The sequence below is a fragment of the Ambystoma mexicanum genome, chromosome 14 (genome assembly GCF_040938575.1).
Source record: "Ambystoma mexicanum isolate Mex_15411 chromosome 14, UKY_AmexF1_1, whole genome shotgun sequence".
Taxonomy (NCBI): Eukaryota; Metazoa; Chordata; class Amphibia; order Caudata; family Ambystomatidae; genus Ambystoma; species Ambystoma mexicanum.
In genome coordinates, this window is record NC_090940.1 from 414,362,589 (window position 1) to 414,387,308 (window position 24,720).

At 45.5% G+C, this 24,720-nt stretch overlaps 1 protein-coding gene across 1 annotated transcript in view; it reads left to right on the forward strand.

The window, feature by feature from the left end:
* The window catches only part of SPINT1 (serine peptidase inhibitor, Kunitz type 1), a 716,287-nt gene that overhangs the window by 129,176 nt on the left and 562,391 nt on the right, over positions 1 to 24,720 (forward strand). The window contains exon 4 of the mRNA XM_069637577.1: positions 15,595 to 15,765. Within this exon, the coding sequence (XP_069493678.1) occupies positions 15,595 to 15,765 (171 nt within the window). The remainder of the gene's footprint in view (positions 1 to 15,594; positions 15,766 to 24,720) is intronic.

The following is a 24,720-nucleotide window of genomic DNA, read 5'->3' on the forward strand; positions in this document are numbered from 1 at the left end:
GCAGTCCTGTTCTGGATAAGTTGCAGGGGGTCGGAGAGTAGAGGAGGAGGAGGAGGAGGAGGTGGTGTTGGGTAAATTGCGCCCCAAGTATATTAAAGTTGGTACCCGCTCTAGTGGCTGCGATTCCAAGACCCAGTTCATAGTTTTTGGTTTCGTGGAACCAGAAAAAATGACTTTTGACTTGGATCCATTAGCGTATAGATTGTGTCAAAAGCATATTGTAGGAACAAGTTTAGCTTAGATTGCAGAGCCAAAGCAGTCCTAGTAAAAAATATCAAATATTCGGCAAAGGCAATCCACTGTAATCGTAAATGGTCTAGCTTAGTCGGCAAAATGTTACTTACCAGCCTGTCACAAATTATCGATGTCGCTATGATATATATTGAATAGTGTGGGCTCCAGTATACATCCTTGCTTTAAGCCCAATCAGGAATAGATGGGTCTAGAAAGAGAACCCTCCTGACTAAGTCCAACTTTTAAGAAGTGTTGTTGTGCATTAAGGCGAACAGCTGAACCAATTTGATAGGAATTTTGTGCTTAAGTAATTTGGTCCACAAAATGTATCGTATGACAGTCGAACGCTGATGACCTATCCAAAGAAGCCATTTATACTGATCCAGTTCCACTATGTTTAACATTATGAAGTAGATGGGCCAAAACGGCAGCATTTAACGCTGTCCCCATATTCCGTCTGAGCTCCACTTGGAATCGAGACAGTATTGGAGAATGTTGCATATTAAGGTTTACATCACTCCAAATAAGCATTGCAAAAACCTTACTGGAGGCATCAATTAGAGCAATTGGCCTATACTTTTTAGGATAAGTAGGCTCATCTTTTTTGAAGATGGGAATTATGATTGATTGTGACCAAGTGGGTAAAATTTGGTGTGTCTCAAAAATGAGATCAAAAAGTGATTTCAACATTGATGCCCAAATGAAAGGTGTGTTTTTGAGAATGAAAGGAGGAATACCGTCTGGCCCAGGAGCCCGGGACGGTTTCAGTTTCATGATTGCCCATAAAATATCTTCCTCCTCCCATGGACAAGAACCAAACTTCAAAGGACCCTCGGTTGGATCTTTAAGATCACAAAAAACATTCAGCTGATGATATTTGCTCTCGAAATACTCTACCCATGAAATCTCTGTCACTGGAGATTCAATGGAAAGACTTGAGTCCTATATTTTGGTTTATAAGGGACCATAATTTACGTCCATTACTCTTGCAAAGATGTTTCAACATTAATTATCCTTCATATAAAGTTCCATTTTGAGAGATGTTACCATATTCTTATGAATTTAACATACCTTTTTCTTAGCAATCAAACACACACTTGGGGAAAGTTCTTGCTTATTTAACAGTTGAATACTATTGCGTTTTAGTCTTTTAGATGCCACTATTCTCGGATCGAACTTATGAGAGAATTATTTTTTATTAGGGGTAGCGTGATGAGAAGTTATGGATTTCAGACATGCCATAATTATATCATTTTTTCGTCCCACCTTCTCATCCGAGGACCACTGGGTATTACACAGTAGACTAGATTTGTACACTGTATCCATCAAAGAGTGGGTAAACTTATATGCCATTCTGTTATTCCATTTGAGAGTTAAGCCTGCCCTATCCAAGAATAGACCAGCGAGGGCTGGATTCATTTCGTAAGAAGCAAGGGGAAGCTGAAATGCACAATATAAAATGATATAGTCCCATAGCCATGGATTATAGTAGGGCAGGGGCCACTCTTTGCCTTGAAGTAAGAAGATGCCAACATTTTATCAATCCTTGAGAAAGACGTTCCCCTATGCCAGATGTAAATTGGAGAATCTTCCGATGCCATCACTTCAAGTTGCTTCCATTCCAAATCTGCAAAGAAGTGTACCCAGTCCATGCATCTACAGGCACTAGTCTGGGAAGAATCTGATATAGTTAAGTGCATTCAGTCTTTAACCCTCTGCGCTGTCAGAGTTGAAATCTCCCCCCACTATTGGAGTGCTCATGTCCCTTGGCAAACCAATCCTCAAGAAGCTCAGGAAAACACATGTAAATAGATTCCATAGTTGCCCTGGCTGGGTTACAATACAAATTTACTAACAATACTTCCAGTTTGAAACATTTGAAGAGATACTAACGGCCATCAACCCCTGTGAAGTGTACATTAATTCAGATGTGACATTTAGATTGGCATCTATCGCTGTAGCCAAACTCTCACTGGGTTGACCCATGTCGGCTCCAGTGGCAGGGTTAGTAAAGGTCTGATAACCCTTCAAATCTAAATGTGAGGTTGATGTAGTCATCTGATGCATTAGAATATTGAATCCACTCATGAAATCTATGCTCTGTAAGAATCTATTCAAATTGGTAAAACCACAGACATTCCATGACAGTACATTGATCGTAACGTGGCTAGGGTTGAGTTAGGCCCTGTCTGATGATCGGAAATTATTTAAAAGCCGACTCAACCAATGCCCAATCATGCCCTTCTTGGAATATGGTAGAACGTTGTGCTGTGCACCGGAGCTTACAACATGAGCGACTTTAGTAATAAGATTGGAAACTTCCTCGCTCCCAATGACCCCTTGTAAGGGTATAGCCAGAAAAGACTTGGTATCCTCTGGGGATTTGATAGAATATAACTCGTAACCCAGAGTCCGGAAATGTGCCCTCTGCTCCCATATCAAATTGGAGATTATCTCAGAATGGCGATAACATACCATTCGATTGTTGTTCTATAATGGGAGTGAAATAAGATCTATAATCTTCTGAGTGCAAAGGTCTTGGAGACAGAATCTGTTGGAAAATATTCAGCAGTTTCGTCCTATTGACACATATCCAACCATTTATTTGGCTATTGGATTTCCCACACCACAAACCTTGAAGTATGACATTCTAATGAGGCCTGAGTTGAATGGTTAGAACAATCGTTAACCCTGTCCCTCCCCTCAAAACGAAAGCACCATTAATTGACTGATCCAGTACCAGAATAGCACCGGAATCGGTAATAGGTGGTGAAATGGAAAGACAAATCAAGCCATGACCTCCATTACCCACATTCTGACAACCTTGATTAATCGGTACCATTGGCGAGTAATATTTTTTGTGGGTTGCAGAAAGGAAGTAATCTTGGTTTGTTGAGTTTGTTGCAACCCCCTATGCTTGGAATTAGGCACTAAAATAAGGTGCAAGGGATCCAATGACCGGTTAACAGACTGTGGAGTCTTAGGCCTCTCTTCTGTGCTTGGAGCATGAAAACTTGGGTCTGTGCACATGTCTCGAGTACTGGTAGAAATTCCAAAACTCTTTTCGTCATTCCTCATTAAAGAATGGGAGTCATGGTGATGTCCCTCAGATGTCACCGGCGTGGATCCTAGATCTTGCGTTCGCCTAACAGTCACTGATTTACCCCCTTATAGTGCTATCCTGCATGTTAAGGTCTAGATCATCCACCATTGGTAGTTAACGCAAAATTTGTTATGACTTATTGCGCCCATTAGTTTTAGATTATTTTATTATTTTCTTAGAGGCCTTGTTCTCATTGCATGCTTGTTTTCTGCTGTTAAGAACCATGTGCAGGGGAAGAAACCTTCCCCATCAGAATAGTTCTAGACACTACTGGCGAATGGAAAAGCTCAGGCGAAGCACTTCATCTGGATGCACATTCTTCCAAAGGAGTAGGACTATTGGGAGTTTAGCTCCTAGCTTTCGTTGCCGTAAATTTGGTAACCCCTTGCCCAGAATGTACATTGATGTTCTCCAATAATGAGCTAACATCGTTCTATATAAAGGCTGGTTGAACACTGGTCCTGTTTTGATCAAGTCGTCCAACCTTTGAAAATGTGCCTCCATCGCTGTAGATTTATAAGCGTTACCATTTGCTATGTTTTCATATAATCATACAATCTCAATATTGATTCGAAAACTAAATGCAAAGCAGAAATAGAAGTAGGGTCCAAAGAATCGATTTTAGGAAGAATCTCAGTATCTTCTTGGGTGAAGGTTTTTTGGGGTAAAAAAGTCTAAATCAGGGTGGTTCAACCAATTAGGAATTTCTCTGCCAACCTCTTGCTCCGAGGAATGTACTGTCTTTGTAATGTCATCCAGTTTAACAGGCACATTGTCCATTTCGGGAACCTCCATTTCCCTGCAAAGTCGAACAAAGGATTCATCAAGAATAACAGCTTTCCAAATTTAGTGGCAAAGGCACTGAACACAGAGCACCATGCCCCAAAGTGCTGACCATGTGTTTGTTAACCGCTACATTAGTGGAAATAAGTTCGACTTGTGGGAGCAGCTGAATATCTTTGCCGCAATCATCCGAACACAGAACCTTGTCAAATGTTACCCCCACTAACGTGGGTTCGGTAACCTCTGAATGAGGCAACAGCTGCTCAGTGCTCAATGGTGCAGTACGCTGCCTTGGGGAGGCATCTTTGTTTTTCTCAACCATTAAGACTGCATCCATACTTTTAATGGGCAGCGGTGGCGGAGTGGAAGGATTGGCAAAATCAATAACCTTGATGGGTAAAGTATGTGCTGAGGATGGGTAGGCAAGCCCGAATCTTACTGCTAGCATACTGTCACTATCATTCCTTCATGGACCGCTGGAATAATTCTCCCCTGTGCTCCTTGGCTGCCGAGGCCACGAGAACACAAACGCTCTGTTCACTGAGCTCGACAAATAGTAAATATATCATTAGCCGCTTCCTCCAGCAAATAGGCAGCGAGAACAGACTATATCTTCACAAGAGTAGAACCGGTTAGGTTGTTTCAAAGCATCTTCGACCGTCTCCTAGAAGAAAGAGCATTTAGCCCTACGGATTGAGTCATGATAGGCCGTAGAGGCAACTTGAAATGCCTGCCTATCAGTTTGAAGATAGCTCATACACCATTTGCGCTCGGCTTGTCTACGTTTAAGCCATAAGGCTTAAAGATTTTCTGAAAGCCAGGGTTGTGTGAGACGTTTGCAAGTCTTAACCAGATGTATATGAGCCAGCTTGTCGGCACATAAGCTGGAAGCTCGTAGAAGTGTGGGTAGGTTTGTTGTCTGAACACTACCGGACTTTACTGTCATCCATGAAACAAAGTCATCCTTGCTCACCGAGCGTCAACTACGTTTAAGGACCTCTGCTACTGTGGGTTTGAGACGACTCACCCAGGCCTTGATAGTAAAAGGCACTATGCAATGGTCCGACCACTTGATCTGGAACACTGGATAAACTGTCACTAATTAAGTTGTAGAGAACACAAGATCAAGAGTATTGCCCCGTTTGTGTTGACTTGTGGACTAACTGAATGAATCCAGTCCCCCATACTGTAAAAAAAACGGCCTGCAAGAGGGCATGTGCTGTGATTAAAACTCAGATTTAAATCGCCAACAATTAGCAAACTAGAGAATTTATGGTAAAGGTCTGCCACTAGATCCATAAACAAAGTCCCAAAAAGAGGGTCCTGTCGAGGACAATAAAAAGGCTAGTAGGTGTAGCACCATTAAGGTGGGAAGGGTGCAGCAGACTAGCAGAGCTTCCATATGGGCCATACGATAGTTAACAGGAAGGAGATGCACTATATCAGTAAATAGAAGGAATATTAGTAAATGCGCTCAACTTTAAAACATAAATGAGAAGTAGTTGCTTTAGTGCTTGGTGTTGAGGAAATACGCTTGCTTGGCTAGCAGTGCGTGTCTAATTAAATCTGCAGTAATGATGGAAGGCTTGAGTATATTGATATGCATGCCTTGTGGTCTCTACATGGTTATGCTTTGGATGGGCAGTCCTTTGGTTTTTGTGTTTGCATTTTCCTTGCAAGACAAAATCTCTATAGAGGTCTACAGCTGTGGGAAGACGGTTTGTTGTAATGTCTTTATGCGATTATGGTTGATAAAAATTTGACACAAGTGCACAATGGCATGAAAGAGAAACATGACGACCTAAAGATAAGTTGGTGCCAGATGGTTGGTGATGTACTGACTTGAAAAGCTTCTACCACACCCCAGATGGGCATCTTGGTCAATTCAGTTAGCAAGTGATATTGTATAACATGGTCTCTTGACTTAGTTATGCAAAATACGGTGGAGACTAGATGGGCTGTTCTTTATGTTTATTTTAATTGTCTGACTTGTATAGATATCTAGAGCTTTGAGCTGGCAGATTGTGGAATGTCTTCTTTTTTTAAAATTTAATTGCAACACAATTTTTACAAAAAAAGAACAATTTCATCAACATCAATGTCACCATCAAATAAAATCAAAAAGAAGTCTAATCAAAATTGAAATGGATGTCAAAAACAAAATCAACACTCCAGGACAAAGGCGATACTCAACACTCAGAGCTCCCAGTTCCCAAGAGGAACGAGCCTTCGAGTAGGCTCCCAGGGAACTTCTAAAGTTCTGTACCAAAGTTCAAATCGGCAAAGGCTTTTAGCGTTCGTATTCATACCTGGACCTTGTTCGTTCAAATTTGGTTTTCAATGATAAAGACTTTCCTTATAAAAGACACCACATCGATGGTCCACGATGTGTTGTCTCCGTTGATCAATGCCGACCAGCGATTTCCATCAGCACATGTTGGAAAGTTTTCCATCAGAGGTTTTAACAGGAGGTCCTGGTGCGTCTTCACACAAGTGCAATTCAGCCGGGTAACCCAATACTTCAGTAATGTTGACTTTGCTGTCTTCTGTTCCTGATTTATAATCTTCAGGATCGTCGGCCTGTTAGGTGACACTATTTTCCATAGTAGAGCAAGCTCTTTCCATTCGACTGCCGCAGCCAATGACAAAAGACCCAGTTCTCGACTAATCCTAGTGATTGGAGTTGAGCCTGATAAGTTAAAAATCTTTTTCCAAACTAGTCCTTCGAGTTTAGGCCATAGTTTCTTAGGGATCTGAGGGAAAGCCGCCATACCATATAAGAGAGATGGTACAACCTTACCTTTATAAAATTGAATGAATGGCTGCCATGAGGGAGAACCTACCGTATCTCATGTTGATCATTTTCGCTTTGATCGCGAGTACTTTTGCTTTGGAAATCAGTTTGTCTTGCAATGGGCTCTCTATTTTGCTGTTACTGTCTCGACCTTTTCAATTTTTGTAGTACCCAACGTCCAACTGAATGGTTCTTTCTTCAGAGATCCTAGTTGGAACGACATTCTTTGTTTTTCTCTGTTTATTTCCAGGTGGTTCGGTGAGATATCTGTGCAGACTGTCCAGCTGTCTTTTTAACTCAATTTTCGTCTGATCAATTAATATCAGGTCGTCTGCATACAATAGTCTAGGCACTTTTTCCTCTCCGATGGTAGGTGTAAATGATCTCAATAAAGGTTAAAACTCTTTGATGTCGGATATAAAAAATGTATAAATCGCTGGGGCGTAGGGTGCAACCCTGTTTAACTCCTTGCGCAGTTGGAACTTTAGCAGACAAGAGACCTGCTTGGTTTAAACGAACCCTGATGTTGGAGTATGAATCAATGTCTTTTTAAAAAAAAAAACTTTAATCTTTATTAGTTTTTATGACTGAGTGATAATGCAAGTCTCATCCCAGGTGGAACTTGGGTCCTTTCTCTCTTCTATCACGCTTTCATCCTGTGGTGTCCCCAAGGGTTCTAACCTATCCCCCTGGTTCTTCAATGCCTACATATCTGCCCTGGCACGTGTGATTGCTACTTTCATCTCTAACTTCCAGTGTTGTGCGAATGACGCACAACTCTCCTTCAGGCTCCCCTCAGCCACCTACTCCACCTTGCTCATATCAGACTGTCTGTCCGCAATTCAGTCCTGGTGTGCTGCAAACGACCTCTGCCTCAATGCCAAAAAAACTGAGATCGTTCACATTGGGACTCCTGCTTTCTCACTCTGGCCGGCCTCCCTTGGCCCTGTGCCTGCACCCACATTTGAGGCAGAATACATTGGGGTCACCTTTGACTCCACTCACATTTCGGACATCTCTAAAAAGTCCAACTACCAGCTGCTCCTTCTCAGAGGTACTCTTCCTTTTCTCACCTTCCCCCAGCGGCTCACTGTCACCAGAGCCCTGGTTCTCTCAAGGCTGGACTACTGCAAAAGCCTCTTTTTCAACCTCCCTGCCTCTGCTCTGCACCCTCTGCAACTTATCCAGACCAGAACCGCAAGACTTATTCTTCGCCTCAAGCCCAGGGAACGCATCTCTCCAGCGCTGAAATCCCTCCACTGGCTCCCCATGGCTGCAAGGATCAAGTTCAAGACCCTCTGCATTGTCAACAAGGCTTTCTAGGTCGTGGGACCCACCTATCTGCAACAATGCCTGCTTAAATACTGTCCTTCCCGAGCCCTCTGCTCATCTACCTCCATCCTTCTGGAAGTGAGCCGGTTCTCCAAGCAGATATTTGGAAGGAGATCTTTATCGTCTGCAGGAACCTCCCTCTGGAATAGCCTCCTTGCCGACCTCCGTTTTGTAAGCCCAATCTCCTTAAATTCTAAACTCTTCAAGACTTTCCTCTTCTCCTCTTCCTTCTCTCTCTACCTTGCTAACCTCACCCTCTGCTCTACCCCTCTCTCCATCCTTGTCCGCACAACCTGTTGACTCTCTGCCTGGTGTAGCTCAGAGTCTCGCAGGTCCCTGGCACCCTCGCCAGTCCTCTCGCACTTTGCCTCCGGGCCTTGCTCTTGCCTCATCGTTACTGCAATTGGCCAATGACCCATAAGAGGGGCATCTCTCGGCACTTACACCAGCTTCCGACTGACTGGGCGCACTTGGTACCTCCACTTCCCCTTACCCCCCCAACCCCCTCACCTGCATTGGTCTGAGCTCTTGCACGATTTGAATGTACCATGCCTTGAAGATAGTGTAGTAAAGCATTGTCCATACTTGAGTTAGGTTGCTTATTTTGGGGGGGCTCCAGACTCTGATATCAAGCATCAAAGGCTTCCATAGCAAGGTGGCCTATATGGGGCAGCACAAGCAGCTGCCAGCTAACATGCACGCTTACACGGTCAGAGCCAAGGCCAACGGCCATAGCATTCCAGCAGCAGGTTCCGTGGCAAGTCATGAATAGGGTGGCCAAATGGGCCACCCCTTCGGCTTTCTGTAAGCATTACTGTTTGGACGCTGGCTCGAAGTCCGATGCGGCCTTCGGACATGCGGTTCTTAGGAACTTATTTGCTTTAGGAGGGTCTCCTCTGCACCCTGGGGCTACATTCAGTTGTAATCGCCCATGCAGTATGGAGGAAAGGGGACGGTATGTAAGAGTAATTACAAGTTGATCACCGTAGTGACTAACATACTTAGTCCCACCATCCTCCTCCCTAGTAATACTGGTGTCATTAGGAAATGGTAAATATTGTTGATACGTCAATAGGGAATGAGGTGTGATGCCGGTGGGCGGAGTCAGGGTAGCGCATGCCCCCAGGGCCGCGTCCCTCTAAATTTAAAGGGGAAGAAGGTTTTTTCTGGTGAAAAATGTTCTGTCTCCCGTCCCTAGGAAGGGACACCCGTGCAGTATAGAGGAAAGGGGACTAAGGACTAGAGTACGTTGGTCACTATGGTGAGTAACTTGTAATATCTTGGATATGAAAGATGCATACTTTCATATTTCAGTGTTTCCAGCGCACAGAAGATTCTTGCGTTTCAAGATAGCAAACCAGCAATACCAATTCAAGGTGCTACCCTTCGGCATAGCATCAGCTCCAAGGGTATTCACCACAAGGTACTGGCGCTGGTGGCGGCGCACCTACACAGGGAGTCTATCCCAGTGTACCCTTACCTGGACGACTTGCTGATCACAGGGGCGAATCCCCAATACCCAAAGAACGATCAATCTACTGTTCCAATTGGGTTTCTCAATCAATGAAAAAAAGTCAAGTCTCGTTCCAAACAAGAAACCATTCTTAGGAGCTGTCCTAAAAACAGAAGAGGGTCTAGTTTTTCCAACAAAGGAAAGAGTACAAAACCTACTGCTGCAAATACCTCAGTATCTAGCCAGTCACCAGATACCGTACGCAAAGCAATATGCTTGCTCGGGATGATTGCATCATGCATTTGCCTTGTCCCAAATGCAATTGCACATGTGCCCAATGCAAGAGTGGTTGGCGAAACAGTGGTCTCGGGCAAGCGGTCAGTAGGACAATTTAGTGGTCGTTCAGCCAACCCTAGTACAAGCTCTACGCTGGTAGACAAAGGAGAATCTATTTAAGGGAAAACCCTTCCATGACCCAGCGGTGCAAGCTGTTGTTACAAACCAGGTGGGGGGCCCCCATCGCCTTCATCTCGCATCGCATCATCTGTGGACTCAAATCACAGCACAGAACCACATGAGCCTAATGGAACTTCTAGCAGTGCTCAAAGCGCTACACGCCTTTGAAGCTCTACTGACAAATCAATCGGTACACATTCTCACAGACAGCACCACTGCAATGAGTTAGATAAACAAGCAGGCGGGCACACATTCTCCAAATCTTTCCAGGCTAGCACAGAAAATATGGAAGTGGGCACTGACGCGGGGCATGTTCCTAACATCACAACATGTTCCAGGGGAACTCAATGCTCTGGCAAACTCACTAGGCAGAGATCCTCTACCAGCAGAGCACAAGTGGCAGCTCGAACAAAATATTGTGTATTACATTTTCACACAATGGGGCTAACTCTCGATTGATTTGTTTGCAACAAGAGAAAACAAACAATGGCCAGACTTCGCGTCCAGGTTTCCCCAACACAACTCCAAGGGGAACGCCCTGTGGCTGAGCCAGTCAGGAAAATTTGCCTACGACGGCCCCCCCCAACTCCACTAACAAGCAAAGTGGTCAACAAGATTCACAAGGAACAGATGACATTAATCCTAGTCGCTCCTATGTGGGCGAGACAACCTTGGTATCTACATCTGCGCAAACTGGCGATGTGCGACCCAATCATACTCCCGTGCCTATTCAACATGCTTACTCAACACGGGGGGACAACATTACACCCTCAACCTCAGTCTATGAACTTGGCAGCGTGGCTCTTGGAGTCAGAGTTTGGACATCTAAATCTACCTCAGATTTGTATGGAAATCCTCAGAGGCACGTAAACCAAACACTAGACAATGGTATTTTAACAAGTGGAAGAGATTTGTAATTTGGTGCAAGTCAAAACAAATAAGCCCAATAGAATGTACTCCTCACACATTCTTCATTACATGCTTCACTTGCTATACTCAGGGCTATTATTTAACTTAATCAAGGTTCATGGTGGAAAATCCCTGTCATTAAGGCATTTATGGAGGGAATAAAAAGACTACACCCTCTGATTTGAAACCCGCCGCCAGGCTGGACCTCAATGTAGTATTTGCAAAGCTCATGGGATCCCCCCTTTGAGCCTATGCATAAATCAGGCCTTAATGACCTTGCATATAAAATGGCTTTCTTGGTGGCCATCACCTCCATAGGGAGAGTCTGCGAACTGCAAGCTTTTTCAGTGCAAAACCCTTTCTTTATTATCCACAAAGACAAATTGGTTTTAAGAACACACCCTAGGTTTTCACCCAAGTTCATCTCCAGTTCCATGTCAATCAGGTCATCGAACTACCAGCTTTCTTTCAAAACCCAACATGCTCACCTGAGTAAAAATCCATACACTGGATGTAAGGAGGGCGGCCGTTTACTATGTAAACCAAACCGCTAAGAAAAACAGATTAACTGTTTTGTCTCCATAGCTCCAGGCAGGGAAGGATACTGCATTTCCAAGAACGCCATCGCCAGATGGATAGTCAGATGCATTCAGCTCTGCTACTCTCCACTAGTGGTAAAGGAGCTACTTCGGCTTTCATCGCAAACGTCCCGCTGGGCGCCATTTGCAAAGCAGCTACATGGAGCTCTGTGCACACCTTTTACTCAGCATTACTGCATTGACACTCACTCTAAAGCTGACTCCCAGGTGGGACAAGCAGTGCTAAAACCTCTATTTGCCGTTGTACCTTCTCACAACCCACCACCTTCTCTAAACACTGCTTGCAAATCTATACATAGCATGTGATCTAAGCAGATTCCACAAGCCTCAGAAGGGATACATTACTTACTGTAATCGTATTTCTGATACTTGTATCTGCCTGGATTCACATGTGCCCACCCTTCCTCCCCTGGAGTAGAAGGTGCATTGATGTTTTCTGGGCTTTATCTGATGTATAATCTGCTTTACTACACCTGTTCTCATGCTAAACTTCATGCAACCTCATGTCCAAAAGGATCAATCGGAGGGACCTCGACGTGTGAATCGCCATGGGTACAAGTAGACGTCACACTAGGTATAGTATTACTGGCACGCCCTGTCGCTGCCCCTTTTCGAGTTTCAAAAACAACTGTAATAGTCTGCAGCTTCCACTAGATGTCGGCCTATGCATAGCATGTGAATCTAAGCAGATACAAGCATCAGAAATACGATTACGGTAAGTAATGTATTATATATGTGTGTTTTTTAACTTCAAAAATGGCCAGGGTGTATACACCACAGTGACAACAGCCGTGGCAAAAATTGTCTCGATGAAAACACGGTAACCGACTGATGCTTACAAAGGCTCTCAATGCCTTCATTCGTTTTATGTTGGACCCTGAAGTTTACCCACTTTGGAAAGGAAGCGTTTTCAGACCTTCCAACTATCCACAATTGAATAAGGTGCTGCTCGAACTTCTGATTTCATATCCTCACTTTATAAATGTATGAGAAACATGTTTACATAATGCATTGCCCTTTCTATTAGTGTTTTGATGATGTGGTAGTGAGGCATTGAGAAGTGATTTCACAGCTGCATTCTTTAATAAAATTCACAAGAACGTTTTAAAAACTTGACAAAAAGATAATTGTGTCTATCATTATGGAAAGACCACAGAAGCTTTAGGGCCAGGTAAGAAGTGTTTCAGCCCCTTAGCTCTGATGCAAGAGAGATTTGTATTTTCATGAATCTCCTAATGTACTACCAATGCTTAATAACCATCCATGCAGATTATAGCTGTTCTGTTCCACCTAAAGGCAATATGCTCTGAAACAGGTGAGGAATCTGGCAAGGTAAGCTCCTGCAAGTGACATCAAGGTGATGCTGCCGGTCATTAATACTCTAAACGCACATCGGGCTCACCGAGTACCTGTCTTCATACCTAGGATGTACTCGTGTATCCGATAGAACTGAATTGAAATAAATGCACACTGAGAAGGTGTCATCCTGTAAGCACTCTGCAGACCCACCAAGACAGGAAGGACCATAGTGGCTGTTGCTGGTCCTGCTTTCCAGAACCCCAGTCGGTCTGCAGCGTACTGTTAATAGGTTGCACCGATATGCTGCAGGCAATGGGCTGATTATCAACATAGCCAAGACTAAGATTCTTATTTTTGGCAAGCCGGCTACGAAGACCAACATTTTTGCCTGGTGTGTAAGTGACTCCGTAGTTGAGCAGGTGACCTCATGCAAGTATCTTGGCGTGTTAGTATCTTATGATCGGTCATTTTAAACCACTCTTAGCTAGCATCAAATCCAAAGCTTGGAAGAAATGGTTGGCCCAGAGAAAGGTCATCAGTTGGCTTGGATGAGGCTCAATCGAGGCAATGGTATGATCTTACAAGATTGCAGTGGTACCAGTTATAATATATGCCCTAGAGGCCTATCTGGAAAATGCCATGAACTGGCTCCAGTCCCTTGAGGGCAAAATATTACGATTGTTATTTGGTGTAGCTTGTGCCACGCCGTTAGACGCTATTGGATTAGAACTTGGTGTAGCATCACTAGTAGCCCACTGTAAATTGGCGGCTTGTAGACTGTGGGCCAACATCACATTTTCAAATGAAACTAATAATCAGCTGGTGAGGGCCGCTCTGCAACATCAGGATAGGCGGTCACGCAGAACTTGGTTCGCAGTACTTGACCACACAGTTGTTCACCACTTCCGTGCAATCAGAGTTCCTTATATACCATCTACCCCGCTTGAGTTTCCCCTCTCTGGTTTGACAAAAGCAACAGTAGACCATGACCGTATCATCTCTTTGACTAACTTGGTGGCTAAGTCTAAGTACGTAAGTTATACGCACCAGGGTGGCTTTAAAGATTGCCCACAAATGTATTTTACCACGTCCCATTTGCACCCTTATGATATATTTGATCATATACCTTCGATTAGACCTCCTCCCTGTGCTTGGTAATACAGCTGCATAGATGGGTATCCCGAGAGAGGAGCGGATCTGTAGAATATGCAGTAATGACGTGGAAACAGCAAAACATGTACTTACCAATTGTAGCCCATTGATAGTTTTATTAAAAAAAAGAGCTATGCCCTCTTCTTAGACTATGCCTCAGACCAGTTTTGGAGTGCTCTATATGGTGCTGAAACGCTTGTGATTTCATTAGCTGCATTCCACGTTTCGAATCGTGTCAGGGATAGATTATACAACTTGCAAACCCCTCCATTTTGGTTGTTTTAAATTGTTTCAGTACAGGGACCAATGAATGTTAATGCACGTGAATTAAATAAGGGGACACACTGCCTCTCCCACGTAAGGTTTTAATATTTTTAATTGATCATGAGTTTTATTAACCTTTTTAATAGTTTTTCTGTATTCATGAAGTATTTGTCTTTAATGGTTGTACTTCTCTTTATAAGGCTATTAATTGTGCAATTTTATGTAATCATGTTGATCATGTAGAATGTTTTATGTGCAAAGGCTACATCACCAGAGGCACAAATAAATTTATGGGCACTAGTCATCGAATCTAGCCAGTACTTGTAAATCTGATAGAACAGAACTGGATGTAACTGCACAACAAGAAGGTATCTTCCAATAAACAATGGCAGACTCAACGAGACACAGGGACGACCATAGACCTGCAGTTCGCTTAATCCAATAAAGAAAAGGAAATGGGCAACTCCACACTGATGACACTGCCAAGCAGGGAATGACAACATTAAAACCGGTAATCGGAACAAACTCTATACTAGAGAGAATCTCTCTTGGAGAACCAATGCCCCCAACCACTAGATTAGATACAGTCAGCTCAGCTGGAACTGGAAGGTAATCTGAAATAGGGGTCTCCCACCAATCCGTACAGATACTCGCACATACTCATGTGCTCACTATCTCCTCCACACCAACAAACAATAGAATGCAGCTATACCCCCTCAATAAATGTCGGTCTAGCTGCACACATGCCTACACACCTCCATGAATACCTCAACAGTCTTTAGAACACAGCTATACCCCACAAATATATTGTCCTAGCTGCTCACATCTCATACACAAGCTCCAACACAGCCAGAACGCGAACTCTGAGGTCAACCGCCTTGCTGCACACATTCTACTGACCTCACACAACCACTGCACCACGACTATCATTAGAATGCAGCTACTTAGCATGGAAACAGCACTGGCTGCACACTTACTGTGTAGAGTGTGTCCCCAAGCACTATTTACTACTTTGTCTCCATTGACCTGGACTACGTTCCCTGAGGGCGTTCAACCCACAGCGCTTTGAGATCATACCAATGATATATAAGGTGCTATACAAGTGCACAATAACATATGACATCACTTGCTAATGGGTGTTAGAGCAGTGTTTGCCTTTTAATTCTGCTAATGATGTTTACGTTAACTTATCCATCATATGTTTTTATTGTTTCAGAGTACTGCCTTGCCCCAACACAGGTAGGAAAGTGCCGGGGATCATTTCAGCGATGGCATTATAATCCAGTCTCGGAGCAGTGTGAGACGTTCGTCTTCGGAGGCTGTAGAGGGAATAAAAATAATTATGTGAGAAAGATAGAATGTCAGTTGGCCTGCAGGAATATTCCTGGTATGTAAATATCGACTTTTTATCTATTTAATTTTTTTAAGGTCTTAATGTCTCTGTCCGAGACAACCATACATTGGGATACTTCCCATCAGTTACACTCTTAGGAGTTTTGCTCCAGCAGCTCCATCCTTTGCTTCGTGGTTTTATCATTCCAATCCCAAACATTTTAAGTGTGACTGCTTAGGTTATAATTGACCTTTGTTTACAAGTACACACATGTATGCCACTAACATTCTAGCACAAAACTGTTATTGGAACTTGTCGTACTTTATAAAACATATGAAAAATGTGAGCATGTTTTCTACTGTATTTTTTTTAAACTTTCTTTATTGGCATTTCACTTAACAGTACCAACAATCAACATACCCCCCGCGCCTGCGCAATCCGGTACACACACACACTCGTGCTAAACTGGTCCATGACAAGGTGATCAACAGATGAGTTACAAGCATAATGTTGCAAACATTAATATGGTGCCATTCGTAATACGAATAATAAGTCAAAGAATTTGCGGATAACACTCTCAGAAAGCTGGGGATTTGATATGACATCTGCCCAATTGCCAGCGTCCCTATGTCCCCAGGGTCTCATGCCCTTGGTTACAATAAACCTCTGCTAGGACACCAGAAAGCAGGCGGCATTCCTCTATGGGGAGGGTTGATGCAAGGATTCCTGCGGGGAGCGGGGTTCGGAGTCCCCTCCACTTGGTTGCTTGAGGAGATATAACATATATGCGTTCCACATCTGACGGCTTCTCCAGCCATTCCTTTGCATTGGGCCCCACCTGGTCTCCATATCGTTGAAGTACAAAATATCCTCGGACCATTGGGCCGCCGATGGGCCTAGTTTCTTACCCCACCCCATAGCCACTTTGCTTTTTGCCACAATTAGAAGGCCTATCAGTTTCTGAGTCCCTTTAGGAACCTGTTTGGTGTACCCCAGTAGGGCCCTTATAGGGTCTGGCGTAAGCCACTGTCCCACAATGTCTCCAATCACTTCAAACACATGCATCCAAAACTGCTCGAGTTCCTCGCACTCCCAAGCCACATGGAGAAAACCTGCAGCTTCTCGCCCACATCTGATACAGGCCCCCGACCCTTGGGGGAAGTACTCCTTCAGTCGAGCCGGGGAGTAGTAGTATTGATGTAAAAACTTGAAATGAATCAATTTTAAATTGGTATTGATCGCACCCTTTCGGATCATCTCACAGCAATAGTCCCATGTGGCCTCTGGTATTTCCCTGCCTAATGTCTTCTCCCACACCTCCCATGGTGACTTTGCGACTGCCGGTCTGTTTTTCAGAGCCATCGCATACATCTCGCAGACTACCCCTTTCGCCCTAGATTCCCCCCTATCACCTTATCAAGCATCTCCGCCGCCTGGAGTTGTTCAGCAAAGGAGGGAAGCAGCCGCTGCAGCACCACCCTCAGCCTATAGTACAAAAACACATCCAGCGCAGAGAGAGCTCCTTTTTCCCCTCAGTTGAGTGGTGGAGATGAACTTCCCTTCTGGGAACAAATCTCGGAATTTAGTTACTTCCAACCTTTTCATCAATGCCACATATCTCACTAGTTAGGGGAACATCCGGAATAAATATAATCGGGAGTTCTGGTGAGTACAATATACTACCCCTGGGTTTACGTTCCAAAAGGGACCAAGCTCCACATGTCAACTCAACCAGATTTCGGGGTCCCCGTGGACGGTTCAGAGCGGTTAGGATACAGACCCCTGGGTCAGCCGGAACCCTACCGAGCTGTGCACCAAAATGCATACACCCCTGGAATATGGAATATGAAGAATAAGAGGAGAAATAGCTCTAGCACCCCCCAACTCTTACCAAATTTAGACTCTGAATCTGCTGTCAGATGGGTCTCCTGGAAGAGGGCCATTCCCACTTGGTGTTCTCTCAGATATTGTAAAACTTTCCGCCACTTAGGTGGGCTGTTAAGGCCTCTAACGTTCCAGGTCATGAGTTTAAGTCTCGCCATTGGTAGATAACACAATGCACACCTTCCATTTGCCATCTCACCTCCCATTTGTCATCTCAAATATCCGCACCCTCTGTACCGCTGAGTCCCCACCCCCCCATCCCTGCCAACAACCCCCCAACTTGTCAGTGTGTTGTCCCCCCACCACCATCCGCACCTCCCCCACTTCCCTCACCCCCACCCCGCCGGGTACCCCAACCGCCCGGCTCCCCACACACTCCCATGGCATACTTATCTCCTTATCTGAACAACTGAAGACAATCAGGCCCCTGGTCAGGCATTATTCCCCCGCTGCACGGAGTGCCCTGGCAACATGTCCAAAAAGGATGCAGCCTCCTCCAGGGACTGAAAAAATAAAGACCGACCATTGTGTTCATCTCGAAGCTTGGCTGGAAACAACATGGCATATTTTATGTTCCTGTCACGCATCCATTTTTTCACATCCAGAAATGTTCTCCTGGCATCTGCACCTTATCCGAGAAGTCGGGGAAAAATTTGATAGCTTCCCCCTTGTAGGTGACGGTCCCTTTTTCTCACGCCTCCTGGAGTGCTGTGTCCCTATCCCTATAATTCAATAAATGGGCAATCAGTGGTCTAGGCGCCGCTCCCGGAATCTGTTTCTTCCCACTTGGACTTCTATGTGCTCTCTCCACGATGCACATTGGGGAGAACCCTTAAGGCCCCAGCGCCTCCAGTAGTATTCCTTCAACCCGAAGTGGACGCCAAGTGGGGCTGTTTGGCTGCGTTACTCTCTCCCCTGTGGATCCCAATGCACTAGTCGGCAAGAGGAAGGTGGAAGTTCTGCGAGCGGCGTAACGTGGCACAACAATTCGCTGCTTTTTTCTGGATCCGCCCCCCTGCCCGGCACTCTACAATAGGTGGTGTGCTAGCGCACCCGCGCGCGCACACCCGAAGTGGACGACAAGTGGGGCTGTTTGGCTGTTCCGCGGGGGCTCGCATACTGTGACCATCGGCGGGGGCGGGTGATTGATTACCGCGGCATGATGACCGCAGGATTTTAACATATAGACAAGGCAAATCAGTAAGATAACGTCATTTTTTTGGTATGGTGCAGCTTTTGTCACTATTGTCTAGCAGCACTGCCCACACATACAGCTAGTTCAAGATAAAACCTGCACCTCCAAAGGACACAGGGTGGGGACAAGATTGTGAGCCTGAAGGACAGTCGGCTGGGGAGACCAGCCGTTTGGGCGGACTTGTCCTGTTTCCTAATCCTCAGCTCTGGTGCCTAACTTTGTATACGTTTTACACTGTCATAATATATGACATAACTGTACACTTTATTTGGGATTCCGGCACTAGAAGATGCCGTTTGATTTGAGAGGTAAAACAACATTCACATTGAACTGAATTGTGGTGGTTCTTTCGTCACTACAGTGGAGTTATTTTGGGGAGCATGGCATAATAATGACGAGACGGAGAAATAGCATCGAATATGTTTATGCTAGGGGTTCTGGAGCAGGTCCCTCTACCAGAAGTATCACAGCACAGGGGACTAGACTTTGATGACACCCTGACCGCCCCTCTGATTTTTACACCCGTAAAAAACACCCTAAGAATGGCAATGAACATGCCACTTCCTCCACCCCCCCCCCCCCGAACCGAGTGACTCTCTCTTGCTGGACTCTGAGGCAGTTGCGCACTCATCTATGATATTCACAGAGGGTCGGGCCCAGATCCATCAGGAGGAAGAGCCAGAGGTTATCATGTCTGGGGCGATACAAAGGGAAGAGACTGTGGTTATTCCAGAGTCCTCATTTTTAGATGCTCCTCCAGATTTTTTTCTCAGTAGAAGGGGATCTGCGTGATCTATCACAACATCTACTAGACCCAGTAAATTCATCTGATGTTCAGGCGGGTGTGTCCTCTGAAATGGGAGGGTTATTACGCTCTATACTACAGGAACTAAAAATTAATTCTACAGGATTTATGAAACTCCGAATATTGATGGGCAGGCAGCTTTCCCAAGCAAATACTGGCCTGGAAGCTCTGGATCTCCTGCCCACCAAGTTAGTAATGAAATTGTTAGCTATGGGTGTTCCATTAACTAAGGAAGTAGATAGAACAGATCCCATAAAAGCAGTTACTCCGCAGATATCTCATCCACATGATCCTATTACTGCAGAGCACCTACCCAAGGACAAATCATGTGTGAAAAAGAATGGCGCACCGGAGCTACATAATAAAAAGAATCATAAAACGAATAAAAAAAATAGAAAGGCCGGAAACTCATCCTTCTTCAATCGAAGAAATACAACTCTGAAAAACAATTGGAGAATTTAATAATAGGAGAAAAGACCCAATGCAATGAATCTGATTTAGAAATAATAGAGCCGTCAGATCTGGATAATAATGTAAATGAGGAAGTCTACACTATTCCAACTAACTCCCTTTCTGATGAAATGTCACACAAAACATCGCCAAACAAAACCAAGCCGGTATCCAAATGAGCCCCTGGTAGTTGGCGATGTATCTGCACCAGCTGGACCGAACCCCCTAACATGGATAGGGGAAGCCCCCTCAAAGAAAGCCAGTATCTTAGAGACTCAAATCACTGGGAGTAATTTGCCACCTGGGTACCTAGACAAGATCACACTGAGCAAGTCTGAGGTAGTGCTGTTGATTAGCACTGCTGTTGATGGGGCGCTGAGGGGCAGAATTTCATTAGAAACGGAAATCCCTCCCGTTATAGGAGGTGTGAACCCTCCGGATAATTTAGCGCCATTGGAGGTGCTGAAATGTACAAATGTCCCCGGGTCTACAAACTCAAAACTCTCTCCCCCTTTGGCCACAGACAAAAATCCAAATAGCACGTCCCTTGGTTTGAACTCTTCCGCAAAGGAGTTCCAGCTAAATGATGATCTACTGATCCCTGCTGAACTGAACTCACTACCGCAGCCTGGGGGGGTACCCATGAAGAAAGACAACATTTTAGGGGCTGAGGCGGCGGGGCCTTCAGATAAGAACATTTTGAGCAAGTCAGAGGTAGAGCTGCTGATCAGCACAGCGGTGGAAGAGGCAATGAGGAGCAGAAATCTCCCAGAGATGGAAACTCCTCTATCGATGGGGGCCATCAATCCAACTGAACAGCCTGTCCCGACCCGCATAAATGTACCTAGGCCCCTGAACTCTCTGTGCCCTGCCATGAAGTTTCTGGATAATAATCCCAACCCCAATTCTCCTCCTAGTGCCACCCAAGCACCCTCAGATGGAGCACTAGAGGGGGAAACCGAGGACAGAGCTCCTAAACATTTTATGGACACTTTATGGACACGGAAATCAAATCTATTCCGTGGAGGAAACCGTGTCTTCTAGAATTACCAAGTATTCTAATGTATCCTTTATTTGATTGCGGCCTTCAACCGGCCATGAATAGGAACAGATCTCTGCAGCTCTTGAATGACATTCCAGCATTAGCGAATCTGACAACTGCTGATATCAAAAGGGGGGATTTTATCCATCCCCATTGTTTGGACCACGTAAGGCTAGTATTCCATTCGAAGCTAGTATTCCGAAATGTCTTATTAGAACTTGATCAGTTCAATAAGAGGGGATTTGACATACTCATCTTCGGGGATGGCAATCCACAGCATGAAGGCCCCAATCCACATGTCTCCTCTAGATCGGGATCCCTGGCAGGACCCCACTTGGAGAGCCCCGAGGAACAGGACCCAAGCTGGAGATGGCTAGCTCTGAGCCTTCGAGACTCAATCTTTCAGCTACAAAATCTAAAACAGCAGATGTAAATCAGACTACCACCCTTGCCATATTGTCTTGGAATTCACAAGGGAATTTTAATCTATTCTCTTCCAGCGAATTATGTCATCTATTAAGAACTAAAAGTATTATATGTATACAAGAAACGTGGATGACTTCAAAAGCTCAGCTAGACGGCTATGAGTGCCTACATCTTTTGGCATTTAAAGGCCCGATAGGCCGGCCAAAGGGGGGGGCTGCTCCTGGCACTAAAACTGGGCATCAGTATTACCTTGATAGAAACTTTCACAATCCTCCCTCAGCCTTGGGGGTACTTATAAAGGTGGAGAGCTTAGCTCACACTCTAATCTGGAATATATATTGGTCCCCAGGGGCAAATCTATGCGAGTTAGCAACTCAAATGGAAGAGATTATGGAGAATTGCTTTTGTAAATATCAAGGACTTCAAATTTTATTGATGGGGATTTGAACACAAATATGCTGCCGTCAAAGGAGGGTGCAGCAGTACCCTGCAACACCCTACTGAATACAACAGTTGACATCCCTGAAAAAACTGATCTCGAACCCAGAGGCAAGACACTTAGAAAGAACGTTCGCTACAGCTGGAATTTGCTATTTAAAATGTGGGGCCTGAAAGCTACATATGGTTATGATGGTTATGAGCCTGGCACCAAAGGCGCCAGGACTGACTCCAAGAGAGTCTTGGATGAGGTTTTAAGGCCTTTGACCTGGCCCTAACTGGAAGGCTGACTTGCCAGTGAGGGACAGGGGCAAGGGTCATGACACACAAGGTCCAGTGGATGAATAGGCAGCATAGATATCGTTCACACTTACGTGCTAGCTGAGGAGGCAATCACAAAGTCGAAGAACGTGTGGATAAAGTCCCCAACAACCAGGTGCATGTTGAGGCTTGGGAAACATAGTGGGGCCCACAACACCCTGCCAGGCCCGGCAGGAACAGACGGGAGCCTTTGGAGGTGGGCCGGCATTCGCCTGCCGGCTTGGTGATTGGGCCTTTCAAGGAGCAGAGGCCAAATCGGATTTGAACAACAAAGGAAGTCACACAATTCACCACAAGAAGAACGGGGCGGCTGTGATGAGAAGAGGGCCAACTGCAGCTTCACACTGGATGCAAGGCATACGGCACCAGGAGAATGCCTTCATGTATTTGAAATAAAAAGAAAAATAAGTCTTTCTTTTTTCTTTTTCTTAAAATTGTCAAGATGGACACATCAATGCTCACTGTGCGATGCTTGCGCAGGGTGTGGTGGGGGGGTTAATGGCCCAAAGGCCCCAAGAGGGGTACCTTGGGTGCTGCAGGTGGGGGGCAGGGAGAGGCTTGGCATCGAGGAAGCAGGAAAGGCCTGTGCTGGCCTGCCCGCTTCCAGGAATTCAAAATGATGTTGGTTGATCTTGCATCTTGACCTAGGGTGTGCTTGTTTGAGGTTATCATGAGACAAGAGTGTGACCACACCCCCTTAATGCTTCTATATGATGCTTCATTACTGTAATGCTGTGGAAAGAGCAAAAACATATGTTTTCTATTCATAATGACCTGTATGTTCAGTCATTACTTATGTGCGGTATTTTATCAACATATCAGTTCAATTTATAGTGTGTGTGTGTATATATATATATATATATATTTCTGAGGCTTGTGGAATCTGCTTAGATCACATGCTGTGCATAGGCCGACATCTAGTGGAAGCTGCGGAGTATTACAGTTTGTTTTTCGAAGTCGAAAAATGGGCGTCGACACAGGGCGTGCCAGTAATACTATCCCTAGTGTGACGTCCCCTGTACCCATGATCCCTCACGCGTCTAGGATCCCCAGATTGTTTTTTTCCGCCATTCTGGTCGGAAGCACTTCATCGGAGTTCCCTGGCTTTGCCATAGTTTCACTCTAAACTAATTCTAATTTGCCCCGTTTGGCCAACCTTTCGTCGATCAACATCTCGACGCCGAACCGGGGAGGAGATCAACGTCGAATACCCGACGGATTGGGCCTTGAGGCTTCCGCCTCGGCTCGGGCCTGGGCCGCTGGCCTCGGCCCTACAAGTAGGGAGAGTGGGGGTGGTACACTTCCACACTCGACACCTTATTACCTACACACACTTGCCCGCTGCCCACAGGCGCGTATGGAGGGTACGCCCTTTCAGTTTTGCCCCAAGTGTAATAAGAAATACCCTTGGGTAGATAAGCACGCTACGTGCAACCTTTGCCTACCCAGAGACCACCCCGAGACGGGTTGCAGGGCCTGTAGCAGGTTTAAGGCAAAAACTCTTAAGGACCGCTCCACCAAGCGTTGGGCCCACCACGCCAAGCTAGCAGCTATGGAGGCGGAGGGTACCTTCAGCGACGGCAGCGACGCCGAACTTTCGGACGGCGAGGGCACCAAGGCGTCGAAGGACAGCCGAACGCACGTCCCCGGCCTCGGAAGGTCGTCCGTCCCGGCGACTATGGGGAAGTCCCCCGGCGACAAAAGCGTTACACATACACACGCTAAACACAAAAAATCCACCCGAGATTCGACGTCGTCGAAACCTCGGAAAGAGGCACAGAAGGAGCGGTCCGAAAGGACGTCCTCTGGGCGGTCCCGGTCGAGGTCGCCGCACGACGTCAGGCAAGCCTCCACACTTGCACAGAGTGCCTCGACCATTAATATCCCGGAAGATCAATCGTCCGAAGACGAACACGACTTCCACCCCCAGCCTGCACCCCAGGAAAAGGGTACATCACTTGGGAGTAAAGAGGGGCCAGTTTCGAAGGCTAGTTCGAAAGACAGGGATTCCACCTCCGATCCTCGACGCCAGGCGTCGAAAGATAAGGGAAAGGGGAAACACACTTCCACCCACGGGGAAGGGGGTAAACAGCAAAGGAAACAACCCTTGCAGTCCTCCACTACAAAAGAACTGACCAAGTCTTCTCAGGGCCAATCCATAGAAAGTCCCAGCAAGGTCACCCCAAGCTCAAAACTCTGGTCATGCGAGGACATTGACAGAGTAATGTCAAGGATGTCTTCCTTGGCGAATTTTTTCGAAAGACACCCTGAACAACTCCTAGCTTTAAACCCTCAGGAAGATTCTCCCTCAGGGTCTAGGGACCCTATCCCCTCAAATAAAAGACCCCGGGTCGAGACACCATTTAGGCCTTTAGACCCCATCGAGGTCCAACCCTATTCTTACCTCTTCCCTACAGACCAAGGAAACTCTTCCCTTATAGAAGGTCA